At 54.9% G+C, this 14054-nt stretch overlaps 2 protein-coding genes across 4 annotated transcripts; one reads left to right on the top strand and one right to left on the bottom strand.

The window, feature by feature from the left end:
• Positions 1–6: 6 nt before the first annotated feature.
• PCYT2 (phosphate cytidylyltransferase 2, ethanolamine) lies at positions 7–10956 on the top strand. Of its 2 annotated transcripts, XM_042025660.1 has the most exons (13): positions 7–95; positions 550–638; positions 1436–1597; positions 3508–3574; positions 4054–4138; positions 5170–5214; positions 6482–6620; positions 7228–7310; positions 7493–7570; positions 8190–8255; positions 8502–8567; positions 9024–9112; positions 9777–10956. In XM_042025660.1, the coding sequence occupies exons 1-13, from the start codon at positions 10–12 to the stop codon at positions 9865–9867; spliced, it is 1146 nt and encodes a 381-aa protein (XP_041881594.1). In that variant the 5' UTR covers positions 7–9; the 3' UTR covers positions 9868–10956. The 2 variants fall into 2 exon arrangements, with proteins under 2 accessions (XP_041881594.1, XP_041881595.1); XM_042025661.1 differs by lacking the exon at positions 5170–5214.
• A 2507-nt stretch (positions 10957–13463) lies between these two features.
• On the bottom strand, positions 13464–13932 carry ANAPC11 (anaphase promoting complex subunit 11). Of its 2 annotated transcripts, none has more exons than XM_042025664.1 (2): positions 13671–13932; positions 13464–13578 (listed from the first exon to the last, which is right to left on the bottom strand). In XM_042025664.1, the coding sequence occupies exons 1-2, from the start codon at positions 13848–13850 to the stop codon at positions 13525–13527; spliced, it is 234 nt and encodes a 77-aa protein (XP_041881598.1). In that variant the 5' UTR covers positions 13851–13932; the 3' UTR covers positions 13464–13524. The 2 variants fall into 2 exon arrangements, with proteins under 2 accessions (XP_041881598.1, XP_041881597.1); XM_042025663.1 differs by having other exon boundaries at positions 13464–13670; positions 13742–13923.
• Positions 13933–14054: the final 122 nt, after the last annotated feature.

Below are 14054 nucleotides of genomic sequence, written 5' to 3'. Positions count from 1 at the left end.
AGTGCGGCCATGCTGCGCAACGGGGCGGCGGGCGGCGGCGGGGCCGCGGCGGGCGGCGGCGGCCAGCGGCCCGTGCGCGTCTGGTGCGATGGATGGTGAGTGGGGCGGGCGCGGGGCCGGGTGATGTCGTGGCGCCGCAGAAATAAACCGTGTTGGCTACGCTGGTGCCTCCGCCTCCTCTGTCACCGCGGCGGGACGGGCCCGGGCCCGGGCCCGGGGGAGAGCGACGCTCTCCGCGCAGAGCACCGGGCGAGCAGGAGCGAACGGGACCGCTCCGGAGCCGGGAGCGCCCTTGGGCTCGGCCGCCTAACGGGCCTCGGTGGGGCCGGTCGGTTCCCCCCCGGGCTGCAGCCGGCACCTGCCGCACCAGGACCGGCTCACTGCGGTGGGAGGAAGCGCTGCTGCGGGCCTTGGTGACCGGGCTGTACCGGCACAGCCCTGCCCGGCAGCACAGAGACCTTCAGCCCCAAAGCCTGGGGCAGATTGTCCGCAGCTTCCAAGGAAGCACGTCCCGGTGTACCCGGGCTGACCCGGCCCTTCTCTTTCCAGCTACGACATGGTGCACTATGGCCACTCCAACCAGCTGCGCCAGGCGCGGGCCATGGGCGATTACTTGATCGTTGGGGTTCACACGGATGGTAAGAGGTTTTACCAGGTTTCATCTCGTGTAGCCCCTCAAATTGGCCAGCAGCATTAGCCCCAAGAGAACCAAGAGCTCCTGATAGGGTCAGGCTTCTTCCTCCATCTGCTCCAGGAGCAGTAGCTTCCAAGAGAAAAACGTCCCTTCTCTGGGAGTGGAGTTACCCCTGTCACACTTTTGGACTGAGGATTAGGTGGGTCAGATGTTGCAGGCTCTGAGGGTTGATCTGCATTCTGTGCTATAAAAACAGTTGAAACTGCTGAAAATCAGTCTGGTTTTGCTGGTAGGAGCTGCAGAACTTATGTTTCAAAACAAGTTACTGTGTGGAGAAAACTCATTTCAAGGCTATCTGGAAGTTAAGTGCCAGAAACAAGTTCTTGCATGTGAAGATATATTTTCAAATGGGTTTATATATGCAGAATTTCTAGTATGAACCAAGCATAGTATGAACCAAGCATAGTATGAAGTTACTGTTTAAGAAGGAAATTTCCCCATGGGGGATACTAGGATGCCCAGCTCATCCCCTCAGGTACAAGTATCTGGGTACAGGGAAGCACTGAGACCTTTTGCCCTCTGAGTGAATTCCAGGGCCCTTGTTAAGCACTTAGGAAATGCAACTGGGTGAAATTATTTTCTGATCTATCTGGGGCTTCCTTTGCTACCTTGGAGTGATCCCAAGCTGAGGATAAGCCTGCAGTGAAATTCACCTGCCCATGGAATGAGTGAGGCAGCTGTGACTGAGAGTCACTGTAGCTGCAGGACGTGCTTCTAACTGGAATTTTGTTTCTCCCCCAGAGGAGATTGCCAAGCACAAGGGTCCCCCCGTCTTTACACAGGAGGAGAGGTACAAAATGGTGCAGGCCATCAAGTGGGTTGATGAGATTGCTCCTGGAGCTCCTTATGTCACCACACTGGAAACCCTGGACAAGTACAGCTGTGACTTCTGTGTGCATGGGGGTAAGTGGTGTTTGAGGCAGTGGCTGTGCCCAAGGAGGAGGGCACGCACTCTTGGAAACCGGTGGTGCCGCCCTGGGAGGAGCCCCGGGAGCAAGAGCGGCCCCGGGAGCGGGAAGCGGCGGCGGTCGGGAGTCCCAGGGGGCCTCAGGGCTGTGTGCTCCTGGTGCCCTGCTGCAAACCGAGCACTGTCCCGGCTGGCACGGGGGTCGAGGATACCTGGTGTGTGCAGAGCTCTGCCTTCTCAACACCTGCACTGGGGGTCGGGGTTACTCCGTGATACAGGTCTGCCTTCCCAGTGCCTGCACTGGGCAGCACAGCTGCTCCTGGTCTCGTGGTCTGGAGAAACATGTCAGTGTGCTCAGAATCTTGAGAGTGGCCAGGGCCCTTGGTTTTAACTTACAAAAGTGAAATATGTTGTTTAAAATTATCCCGAGGTTGCCCTTAGTACCAGCAGAAATTTGTGCAAAGGGGAAAGCCATTTATAAAACTTAAGTGTGAAAAACACTATTGAAAAAGTAAGCATGCAGAAATACAATCATGTCTATATCTACTTATCCTGGGACAAGGTTAGATCTGAAAAGCTTCTCTCTTTATCCAGCTGATAAGCTGTTCAATGGCTCAGCTGACCATGTGGCCAGAGACCTAGTTCTTACTGTGAACACTTTTTGGTGTACAGTTGCTGGAGAGAACCAGTGTTCTGAGGAAACATACTTGCTGTGGGACTCTGTCCCTTCCTGGGCCGCTGCCGATGCTCATTAAGCCTCAGCCCTTCCTCCCTGCTCCTCTGAAGGAATTTTGTTAGTTTGACCAGGAGTAGTCTTTGCACTCATTTCGTGTATCTCTCATCTGATCCCAGCCACCTGCTATTGATAAGCCAAGTATTTCACTAAATGTAAATAAATCCTTAATCTTTAGAAGATAAATATGCTTTTTTCACGTGGATGGAGTGGTTATCAAATTCCTCATTAACTTCATTGCCTGCCCTGAACGTGTTTGGTGTACGTGACCCCTTACAGGGCTTGGTGAGGGCTTATGACAGTAGAGGAGTGCTTGTGGCCTCTGCTCCAACTGCTTGCATTCATCCCCTCTGCCACGTCATTCCGTGCTTCTCCTGAGCAACACGCCTGCACCGGCAGTTTTGCCAGGTTGTGTTTGTGCAAAAGCTGAGTTTGGAAATAGCTGAGCTTATCTGGGAAGGTGACAGCAATCCTGCTGTTTGTGCTTCTCCTGGCATGCCAAGCTGTGCTGGCAGTGTGTGCCCTCCTGTTCCTGTGCTCTGAGGGGAGGGTGTTGGGTTTTAGGAGAACTGAGCAGGACTGAGCCACCTGACTGTGGGTGCGCTTGTGGGCTGCCCTCTCACTGTTTTGGCAAAGGGAAAACAGCTTAGCTTTTGCTTGTGAAGGCTTTGTACCACCACCAAAAGTACGTGAGAGGTGTTTCTGCAGAGAGAGTTGGGAGCCATGTGCCAGGGATGAACCGGAATTGCCTCTGTAGAGGGGTCCCTGGATGTCGCTGTGGAAGTGCCATCACTGAGAGGAAGAACTTTCCATTGGATGAACTGTTTCATTGACTGAAAACTTGTAATGTGAACCAATGGTTAAAACCAGTCCTAGAAGAGCTAAAAGGTGCTTTTTAACATCGATATGGATAGTGCCTGTTTATTGTCATTCAGACAATAATCAGCTGTGCCCACTGCTGTAATGGTATTTAGTATCCAGGAATATCCTTGTCTTCACAGACATTGTAGTCTTAAAAACCCCTGGCATTTTTGTGGGTGCAGGACATGTCCCCTGTGTATGCACAGGGATTTGGATTGCAGAGCTCCAGTCCGACCCTAGGTGTGTGGGACCTGCTGCTGCTTTTGTGCAGGAGAGCTTGGGTACAGTTCTGAGGCTTTTTTCTCTCTGCAGATGACATCACCTTAACTATCGATGGCAAGGACACCTATGAGGAAGTAAAGACAGCAGGGCGATACAGGTAACCTCTTTTATCTTACCTGTTTATCTTGCTTTGGGCAAAGTTTTGGGGAATTTGTGCCCTGAAGGGAAGTCAGATGAAACATACCTATCTTCAGATCACACCTGAACTTGGCTGTATGTGTGTCAGAGCGTCAGTTGCTCCCAGCATTTTGGCTTCAGGGAAGTGGGGCAGACAGTCCTGCCCAGTGGGGCTGTCTGGTTCCTGGCAGATGCTGGTTCTGGTTTTAAAGCCTCACTGGGAGTTGGCTCTGTTGGGAGGTCTGAGTGAGGGAAGCGTTGTTCACATGAGCAGTTGCTGTGGCGTGAGGACGATGCAGAGGCTCAGCAAATAAATGCTGTACTTGAGAAGGAAGGCTTGTTCAGGACAGCCCCTGGTTTGGATTGATCAGGTGTCACAGGCATTCCCGTGGTAATGGTGGGAAGACAGAGGCATACACTCCTGTGGCTTCTGCTTCATCCTTTGCTTGTCTCCCGCAGGGAATGCAAACGCACTCAGGGCGTGTCCACCACTGACCTTGTTGGCCGCATGCTGCTCATGACTAAGGCTCACCACAGCAACATAGTGAGTCAGAGGGCTTTGGGTGGGAGGTGGAGTACAGGGCATGTGCCACCTCTTCCCTTCTGCTGCCCCAAACGGAGTAGAGTGGAGGAGTGGAGCTCCTGCGCCTTGCTCCCAGGTGCATGGAGAGCGGGCAGTGGCAGCAAAACAACCTGCTTATGTTTGCTTCAACATGTCTGAGATCACAGTGTGATGGAACAAAGATTCTGATGCCTCATGATCAGTGTGGGCCTCAGGAATGTTAGGGAACTGCAGGCAAGCCCGTGACTTCTCCCAGGGTGGAACAACACAGTTGTTCAACAGGCACATTGACGTGTCAGCCAGGTGCTGCCAGAATTGGAAACTCCTCTCCCTTCCCACTGAGCTTCACGTTTCTGCTTTCTGCTGTCTCTAGTCTGATCAGACCTTTCTTGAGTCTCCTCAGCTCACTTGCTGGTTGGGAGCTAACCTAACCAGGGAAGAGTAAAATAGGTGGTTTATGTCAGGTAATGAGTCGAATTTACTGAGTAATGAAGGAATCTGTGAATAGAATCACCTGGATAACTGCAGGAACAAGCGACCCACAGGTGAATTCGGGGACAAAGGGAGATGTTTTGGTGTGCTGAGCTGTTAAATTGGCTTAGCTGTAACACGTGAGTTCACACCGAGATCTGCCCAGTGCTGCTGGCTGCTGCAGAGACCTAAGCCTGGCTCTCATGAGGGTCTTTAGCAGGAGAAGGGATGCTGTCCTGTCAGGGGCTTGCCAGGCTGAGGGAGGATGCAGCTGTGCAGCACTCGAGGGGTTGCAGGTTGGGCAAGAACCACCACCTTTGCTGGTGGTGCCAAGCTGGGATCAGATAAGGACACATTTCCTCTGACTCATGCCGGGACAGGACTCTGGTTTAGGTATTAACCAGTTTGTCAGCATTCAGTGCCCCAGATGCCTGGTGTGCGTTTTTGAACCTGGTCTTCCCAGCACTTCCCACACACAAGCATATCTTGGTTGGATGAGCTGTGCAAGTGCTTAAACATTTTGACTCTTTATCTCCCTTCAGGATGAGGACCTAGACTATCGGAAGCACACTGACAACTTTGGGAAGGTAATGTGAGTTCTGGTCGTGGACGTCTGGTTGTTGTCCTACCTGAGAAGGATTCCCAGTGTGCTTTCTGGCCTGTTGCAGGCTTGTTTGTCCTCCCACATGTAGCAGTAACGTCTCGGTGAATGTCTGCTGTCCCCATACGGCAGCACCTGCGGTGGTTGTGATGGGCAGGTGTGGCACAGGGCAGTGCATGAGCTGTCCTTCCGTGGGACCACAGGGCTGCTGTCCCCACTGAGCCTGTGCTGGATTCCTTCCTTGTTGTAAATTACTTCCTGCCACTTCCCTTGGGACCCGAGTGCCTGTGGTTCCAGCCCAGGGACAGCCTCTGTGGATGCTCCTCTCAGTGCTTGTGTTGTTTTGAAGGTGGTGTATTGGGTTTGGGAGGTATTGACACAACAGGCACGTGGCCACACTGTGTTGCAGAGCTCGAAGGCAGCGCAGCCCTCTCAGCATTGCAGCTGCTGGGTCCAGCTTGCAGCTCGCACTGCTTCTAAAGGGTCATCAGCCCTGTTTATTTCCTTGGCAGCTGGATTGTCCCTGCTTAATGAGCTGCACCAGCAGCTTGAGCAGGCCTTTTTTACTCACGGGGGTTTGCTGACCTGTATGAATCATCCTTAGTTCCCCACTATTTTGGGGGTCTTGAGCAGGTGTTATGGGACATATTGCTCCAGCACAACTGTTTCCTGGAGCTTGGATCTGGGTAGAATGGATCAGGGCATTGGGTACCCTACATGACCCCGCCAGCTGAGCTGTCTGCGTGCTGCCCTTTGCAGGGCCTGCTCTGGCCTCAGCTGCAGTGTCTGTGTCCTGCCAAGTCCCGTGGAGCAGCTTTGGGGAGCACAGCAGGTGACTTGGTGGCTGTTTGCACAACTACCACGTGGTGGGGACCGAGCTCTGTCCTCAGAGCTGAGGGGCCAGACAGGTGCCCTGAGGCTTGGCAGACTGTAGGTTGGTCTCGTGTTGTCTCCCAAGCATGTCTTGCTTCTCATGGAAATCCAAACCTGCCCTGTTGTCTTCCTCCTTCCTGCGCTTTCCTCTTGGCATCTCCTGAGCTGGCTGCTGAGGGGATGATTTAGACAGAGCATAAAGGGCTTTTGTGAAATTGCCTAAATACTTGATGCCAGGAATGTAGAAAGTCCAAGGTGCTGGGAGTTGTTACAGTTGCCAGGAAATTCAGATGAGCAAATTGCGCAGCACTGTGTTCTGTGTTCTCCAAACCCCCTCACAGAGCCTGGAAAGAAGCTGTGTCTGGTGTATGTTTTCACAGGGGCCCAAAGGTCATAGTCCCTGGACTGGCGTCTCGCAGTTCCTGCAGACATCCCAGAAGATCATCCAGTTTGCATCAGGGAAGGAGCCACAGCCGGGAGACACCATCATCTATGTGGCTGGAGCCTTTGACCTGTTCCGTATCCTTGACTCTCTTTGGTTGCAGCAGTGGTCTTTGTTTGATGTTCTCATGTTGGGAGGCACCAGACTGGATATTTGCCTCGGTTTTTTTTTCCTTTTCTGTAGCTGCACATGAGGGAGGAGTCAGGAGTGAGTTCTTCCTGGCAGTTTCTAAGTCACAGGATGCTGAGAAGGAAGCTGTAGCTCCTCTGTGGAGCAATCTGTGGCTATTGGATTTCAGGACAACAGTTGGATACTCTCAACACTCTAATGATTGTGGTGAAGACTGGCTGCCATAGACCGAGAGACTGTAACAGAGCATCTGGAGCTGACACTCCATTCCTGGGGCAGGCTTTGAGGCTTTTACATCTGGAACAAGTAGAAATTCTGGATAGAGGCAAAGCTGAGTCCATGTAAGGTGGAGCTAAAAAAATCTCTGGCTTTTGCCCAGAACTGGTGGAACCTGAGGAGGGAGGCAGCAACTGTTCTTGGAAATAGGCAATTAATTAGTAGTGCAAGAATAAAATCCTAGGGATTCCCATCTCCCACTGTCGTTTTTGAGTGACACTGTTTCTGTCTTCCTTCCTGTTTTCCATGTGAGCTTCAGTTCCTTAAACAGATCTGCAGATGTTGGTCATGTAGATTTCCTGGAGAAGGTTCACCAGTTGGCAGAGAAACCCTATATCATTGCTGGGCTGCACTTTGATCAGGTTCGTGTAGAACCTGTCCAAAGGCAGAGCTGCTTGGCCCTGTTCTCTGAACCAGGCAGGCAGTGCTCCGGGAGACAGGACAGGGATGTATTGACCAATATGGGAATTTCATTTTGGGAGAGAGCAAGAGGGAAAGGAGTTGCTCTGTCTCTCTTCTGACTGTGACTGGTGCTTTGCCGTAGGAGGTGAATCGCTACAAAGGGAAGAACTATCCCATCATGAACATCCATGAGCGAACCCTCAGTGTCCTGGCCTGCAGGGTGAGTGGGTGTCTCTGCGCGGTTCCAGAAATTGCCTGGAGCCTGGTGGTGCTCACTTGTGCTCAGTGATCTTGCATGAGTTCCTTGGTGCGCCCTGAGAAGACAGACAAGATGAGTCACTTGAGGCTGCCAGAGGTGCTGATGAACTCTTGGGAGGCTCTGCTGGGCTCCTGTGCTATCCTGGCTGATCCAAGCTGGTGACCCATCCAGCTGCTCTGCCAGCAGGGACAGGGCTGGACCGGGCCATGTAGGGAGCTGTGTGGCTCTGTGTAGACAGACATATGCCAGTAGAAAACTCTGCTTCCTGCAGCAGGGGAGAAAATTCCTGGGACAAAATCATGGGGAGCCTCAGAAATGTGTGCCTGGAGCAATTAACTTCTAGATTTGCTCTGTAGGCACAGAAAGGACATTCTGTAGAGGAACAAAAAGCTACTGTGTTACAAGCAGTTGCTGCTGAACCCACTTCCCTGTTCCCTTACTTGAACTTCTGAGTCTATAGCCAGGTGACATGCTCAGGTCTCTTTAAGAAGCAGCTGGTTTCTGGCTTGGGATTGGGTTTTGGGTTTTTGTTTGATAGGGTTTTTTTTCAAATCTGGACCCTACCTGGTTCCTTTTTTAGTATGTCTCAGAGGTGGTGATTGGAGCTCCCTACGCTGTCACTGCTGATCTGTTGGATCACTTCAGGGTGAGTCCTTGCATACTGATGGACACGAAGATGCTGGTGTGTGATGTGTGTGGGGAGCTAAAGTGGTGCAGGATGACACAGGGGTGCAAGGAGGGAGTGTCCTGCTCAGTGAGTTACAGAGGGACTGCCACGCTGGTGCAGGAGGGTGGCTTTGCTGATCTCCAGGCTGTGCTCTGTGGGAGTAGTGGCAGGAAATGTCCCTGTCATCTTTTGGATCTTGTCAGTGACTTTTGTGTCCTTCTCCAGGTAACACTTGTTTGCCATGGGATGACTGAGGTAGTGCCAGACAAGGACGGTTCTGATCCATATGAGGTAAAGTACCAGCTGCTTTGTCAGCATTTGATATACAGAGCCTGGCTCTGGTTGTGTTCCTGGACTGAGAAGGTGTATTTCAGAGGAGGCTACCTGGGCAGGGCTTTGGCAGGTGATGCAGCTTTTCATCGATCCCTGAGGGTAGCTACATGGAGCAGTCAGTAAATCATTCCCGACAGCTCCACTCTTCCAGGCATTGTTTTACTCTGCCTGTTTCTGTGCCTTCATGGCAGGGTGAGAAATCCTGTGTGCTTTGCTCTCTTCCAGTCCTGGGCAGCTCCTGTGTATGTGGGGCTTTGCTTTCAGCAAGTGTTTGTTTTGCCTCCGAGGAGATCGCTGTGCATCCTGCCTGTCTGGCCACCACGGGACTTGCCACAACTCAGCTCAGCTGTCACTGCTGAGCTGCACACCCAGGTCCCACATGTTTTCACAGCCCAGTGTTATGTCTGTCTGCAGGAACCGAAGCAACGTGGCATTTTCCAGCTGGTGGACAGTGGCAGCAATCTCACCACAGATCTAATTGTGCAAAGAATCATCAAGAACAGGTTGGATTTCTTTGTCTCCTGGTTCTGTCGCATACCATTCCATCCAGAATGTCTGGGGACTGATTAATGGGACCAAATAGGGAGAGAAGGGGTTATCTAAAGGCAAAGGGTCAGAAAACTTGTTCCTCCTCTTTCATAGCTTGGGGAGACTTTAACTGTGGTTGTACCAGTCTGTACAGGGAAAGGAACAGCTTAACTCTGCTGTGTCAGAATGTGCTACATGGCACATTTATTGGATTTCTCCTATAATGATAAATTTCCTTGCTGTATCCTGGGGCAAAGAGCATGTTGCTTCTCTCAGAGCTTTGGTCTTTTTTCTTTAGGCCTGAGTCCTTCACCTTCAGCACCTTGGCTTACATCAGTGATAAATTTGATTTTGGTGTTACAACACCCAGGACAGCCCAAGAATGGAATAGCAGCTTCTTCCACAGAGGGAGAAAGAAGTAGGGTGGGACCAGTGTGGGAGCTCAGGACTGCAGTGATGGCAACAGCCATGGAAAGCTCTGGGAGAGGCTCTGGAGGAGTCTGGGGATCCTGAGTGGTTTCTGAAGTGCTCTCAGAACAGAGCAGCATAGGAGAAGGCAGTGCTCTTCTGCTCCAGGTGCTTTTGTCTACAAGAGGTAAGGATGAATGAGAATCTCACAGCATTGTGTGATTTTTGCAGGCTGGAGTTTGAAGCTCGCAACCAGAAGAAAGAAGCAAAAGAGCTGGCTGTGCTGGAGGCCATGAGAAGGCTGGAGGAGGAGAAGCACTAGGCTGCAGAGCGTGAACGTGTGGTCCACAGAGCGCTGCAACTTCACCCTCCAGGAGAGCAACAGCTTTTCAGGAAAGGACCCCTGAAGGGGGGGCAGCACTGCTGGCACTCAGGATGTGCTGTCCTACCCTCTGCTGTCCTAGCTCTTCCTGCACTAATTATGCAGACAAAACGAGTTGGGATTCCGCTGCCTAGTTTTATCTCCGTTAATCAGTCCCCGACCCCTTTCCCAGGAGGAGATTTGACAAAAAAAAAAGGTTTTAATTATAACTAATGTTTTAACATGTTGATGTGCTTTTACCTTCTGCCATTTCTGGCTCTTAGTAGGAGGGAAGTGGAGGAGCTGCCCATGCCCCCTTGCCCTGCCAGACTCTGCTGTCCTGACTGGGGTCTGCATTCCAGAGCAGCCCCTTGGGCAGTGGTGTGGGTGGCTGGACAGACAGCGAGCAGCCTCGGGGACAAGACAGGGCTCATGTAGTTCCTCCTGCAGCTTTTGCTTAGGAACAAGGGGCTGGCTGCCAGAGGTGGTGCTGGGCTCTAGGGTTCACTGTGCTGCCTCTCCTCAGCTCCTGCCCCTGCACAGACCCAGAGCTACTCTGGGTTGAGCTGGATAAAGGCAAATCCTTTGCTGCCCCAGTGACAGGCTGCAGGTGGCAGCTGCTGCAGGGGTAGGTGGTGCTGGCGTGCTAGGTGGAGGTGTTGCTCCACATGAGGCATAGGAATCCTGGGGCCTTTTCCCAAAGGCTCTCCATTTGCGAGGCAGCAGGACCCGATGCCTCGTGTGGACTGTACTCAGAGACCCACTTGCTGCTGCTGCCAGAGCCCACCTTGTGCCCGATGGCTTACCTGAGGGTGGGACCTGGCCAGGTGAAGTTTTAGGGTTGTTTTCTGATGGCCTCTAAGGGGAGGTGCATGGCTGGGAGGATGGGTCCTGAGCTGTGAGCCCCTTTTGCCTCTTACATTCCAGGGTACTGTGGTGGATATCCTGAGCAGCTCACTGCACTGTGCCAGATGGTCCTTCCAGGCTGTGTCTGGTGTCCTCTCTCTTGTAAACTTTTATTGCTGATCATTAATAAAATGTTGAAGAGTTGTGCATTGGTCTTTTTGGGGCTTGAGCCCAGGTAGCAGAAAGGGGGCATAGGGAACATGTGCTGCAACCCCCCTGCACTGGTACTGAGTGGGTGCACCACGCTCCCACTGCATCTCTGCAGCTCCAGCGGCTGGGGCTGGCACAATGGCTCCTCAGCCCCAGAGCAGCCACAAAGAGCTGTTGGCCCCTTCCTGGGCTCTGCCAGCTGTGTGCACAAATTCCCCCTCTGCAGCGTGTGGCCCCCTCCCAGGGGCACTGCAGAGGAGTTTGTCCTTAAGGACAAACAGCTCAACCTCGGTGACGCAGGGGCCCTGCGCTGAGCGCGCTGCTGAGCCGCCTCCAGGACACAGGCAGGTACCACTGTTACTAAAAAATGACAGAAGCATTTTATTGCTGCTCTTGCTGGGCGTGTGGAGACGTCAGCTCCACTGGTGCTCTGTTCCTCAAGGCCACGAGAGCTGCTGCTGAGTTTATTCTGAAAGCTTTGGCATACAATGTTCCTTTCTCCCAGTGCCTCTGGGCCCTTCTGGTGAGCTGTTTACTGACAACCTGTGAATCCCTGGGCATAACTGAGTGTAGAGTTAAAATGGGGGGACGACAAGAGGAAATGGCCTGAATTTTGTGACTTTGTTTGGTTTCTGTGGTTTGTTGGTTGTGTGCTCTTTCTTTGGTTTTTTTGGTGGGGTTTTTTTCCCCCTCCAGGCACAGAAGATCAAGAGTGGTTCCTGCACCCATCACACAGCATCCCCCCCTTGGATGCAGATTACAGAGTGCCTGGCATTCCCTTGAGCATTTGTAGCAGGCACCTGTAACAGCATCCATGAACCCTGCTGAGGGGAGCAACAGATTCGGCCCAGACCCCCAAAGCCCCTGCCCCAAGCAGGACTGGGGGTCACCCCCAGGGTCCATATGGTGGCTCCAGGCAGGAGCTCAGCACCAGGACTGGGGGTGGAGTCAAGCTGCAGCAGGGTCTTATGGCACTGTGCTGACATCCTCCATGGTGGGGATCCTGGCTGTGTCCCCTGCAGCAGCTGGTGGCCCCAGTGCCCACTGAGGTTCCTGGGCAGGCACAGGCAGCAGCAGTCTCTACCTGGGCTGGGCTGTGCCAAGGATGGCACAGCAGGTTACGTCCATGGTGTGTCAAAGCTGCAGCCAGGGCCGCTGCTGGGATAAGGGGACTCCTTGGCTTCTTTCCTAATGAGCTTGGTAGCCACTGGGGCCAGGCAGGGCCCTGGGCACCCCCACCAGGATGGGGACTGCAGCCAGACTGGGTGCTGTGCTCCTGGACTCACCTCTGTGGAGGAGGTGGCCACCCTAGGTACCTCTCCAGGGGTGTCCCTCCTAGGGAACAGCTGGTGGTGGGGGGGCTGCTGCCATTCCACTCTCATCACCAAGTCTGTATCCTGGGCAGAGGCTGTGCCAGGTCTCCTGCAGCACAAGGGGGAGCAGGGCCTTTCTGTTTGTGGGGAGACAGGGATACAGATGCCATGCCTGCAGTCAGTTGCTGTCCAGCACAGCCCCTTGGCCCCTGCTCTCCCTGCACTGTGCCCTGCAGTCCCCACAGGCGCTGGGCTGTCCCTGAGCCTGAGGGATTTTGTTCTGCTGGGTATCTGAGCAGCCTCAGCACCACAGGAGGGAGTGGGGGGCTCAGCAGCCCAGAGCTACCCAGATCTGGGTGGGCTCCCCCACTCCACTTCCCTACCCGAGGACAGACAAGACAGAGCCATCCCAAGCATGTTTATTGTCACCACAGAGCCACCAGCACTGGCTCACTCCATGAGATACGAGGACATAGTCATGCCCGCCTTACGCCAGAGAGCGTCACGAGTTCCTGGCAGCTCAGTGGCCATATCCATCACGCACAGCACCTGTGGGAGACACCGTCACAGGGACTGGGGTCTGTGGCAGCACTGGGCTGGCTAGCAGACATGGGGAGCCCCCAGCTTGCCCAACACCTGCCAGGGTGGGCATCCTGCTCCTGCTGCTAGCTGCAGAGCACCGCGGGGGTGAAGGGGCTCCAGTACCTGTGGTGGGAGCACGAACCGTGCCCAGCGTCCCGCAGGGAGTAGCCCAAGCCCTTGGGGCGGCCCCGGTACTCACCGCGGTGCAGAGCCCCGAAGGGGGGGTGGGCCGAGCTGGGCAGCAGTACAGCGAGATCGGGTTCGTCAGTGTCGGAGTGGCTGGTGGGCGGCGAGCGACACAGGCCAGAGAGTAGCCCCGAGGCTCTGGCCACCGAGGAGTGGTGGGGCCGGGTCGTCTACAGGTACAAGGGCTCGCCGGGGCGGCACAGGACGAGCAGCGCGCCCGGGGCTGCCGCCACCGCCTTTACAGCCGGGCGGGGGCCCCGCCTCGCTCGCCCTCGCCGCAGCCGCAGCGGCCCGGCCCGGCCCGGCCCGGCCTTCCGGGGCGGCGGAGCCCGCGGGGCGCCCGGCGGAGGCACTTCCCGCCCCCCACTCCGTGCACCGACCCCGAGCGCGGGACACCGGACACAGACACGGACACGCGACTGGCGCCCACACATTTATTGAGCGGGCCGGGGGTGGCCCGTCCCCGTGCCCGGTGCCGCCCTCACTCCCGGAACTTCCACTCCTGGCGGCACATGGGACAGTGCTGCTGCACCTGCTGCGAGTTCAGCCACTTGAGGATGCAGTGCATGTGGAAGCAGTGCGAGCACTGCCCCCACACCAACGGGCAGTCGTCGCCAGGAACCTTACCTGTGGCACGGACACACCGTCAGCCCCGCCCGGTGCGCAGTAACCGGTGTCGGTGCCGGTCCCGCACTCACAGTCGGGGCAGCAGCCGTTGAAGGCCATCCGGCAGATCCCGCAGTTCTCGTCGTTCGCCACCCACAGCCAGGACGCGACCCCGTGCCAGCTCCGCACGCGCACCCGCATGTTCCGGTCCCGGTCCCGGTGCGGTCCCGCCGGAAGTGCTGCCCGCCCCACAGGGCTGCGCGCCCCCGCCGCGCCGCGCCCCCGCCCCGCCCGTTCCGCTTCCGGCGCGGGCGCAGCGCGGCCGGAAGTGCGGGTGGGAGCGGTGCCGCCATCATGGCCGACAAGATGGACATGTCCCTGGACGACATCATTAAGCTGAACCGG

The sequence above is a fragment of the Corvus kubaryi genome, unplaced genomic scaffold (genome assembly GCF_017639235.1).
Source record: "Corvus kubaryi isolate FWS band 111438036 unplaced genomic scaffold, C.kubaryi_AGA036_p1.0 37272, whole genome shotgun sequence".
Lineage (NCBI taxonomy): Eukaryota > Metazoa > Chordata > Aves > Passeriformes > Corvidae > Corvus > Corvus kubaryi.
The sequence above is the reverse complement of the archived record's forward strand: the minus strand, read 5'-3'. Positions and strand labels throughout refer to the sequence as shown.

Excerpts from the sequence above, each read along its gene's own strand:
- PCYT2 (XM_042025660.1), top strand. The coding sequence starts at position 10 with ATGCTGCGCAACGGGGCGGCGGGCGGCGGCGGGGCCGCGGCGGGCGGC. Across the intron at positions 7,571-8,189 it reads TCAGTGTCCTGGCCTGCAGG|TATGTCTCAGAGGTGGTGAT; the intron begins GTGAGTGGGTGT and ends TTCCTTTTTTAG. Across the intron at positions 9,113-9,776 it reads CAAAGAATCATCAAGAACAG|GCTGGAGTTTGAAGCTCGCA; the intron begins GTTGGATTTCTT and ends TGATTTTTGCAG.
- ANAPC11 (XM_042025663.1), bottom strand. The coding sequence starts at position 13,850 with ATGCGGGTGCGCGTGCGGAGCTGGCACGGGGTCGCGTCCTGGCTGTGG. Across the intron at positions 13,671-13,741 it reads CAACGGCTGCTGCCCCGACT|GTAAGGTTCCTGGCGACGAC; the intron begins GTGAGTGCGGGA and ends TCCGTGCCACAG.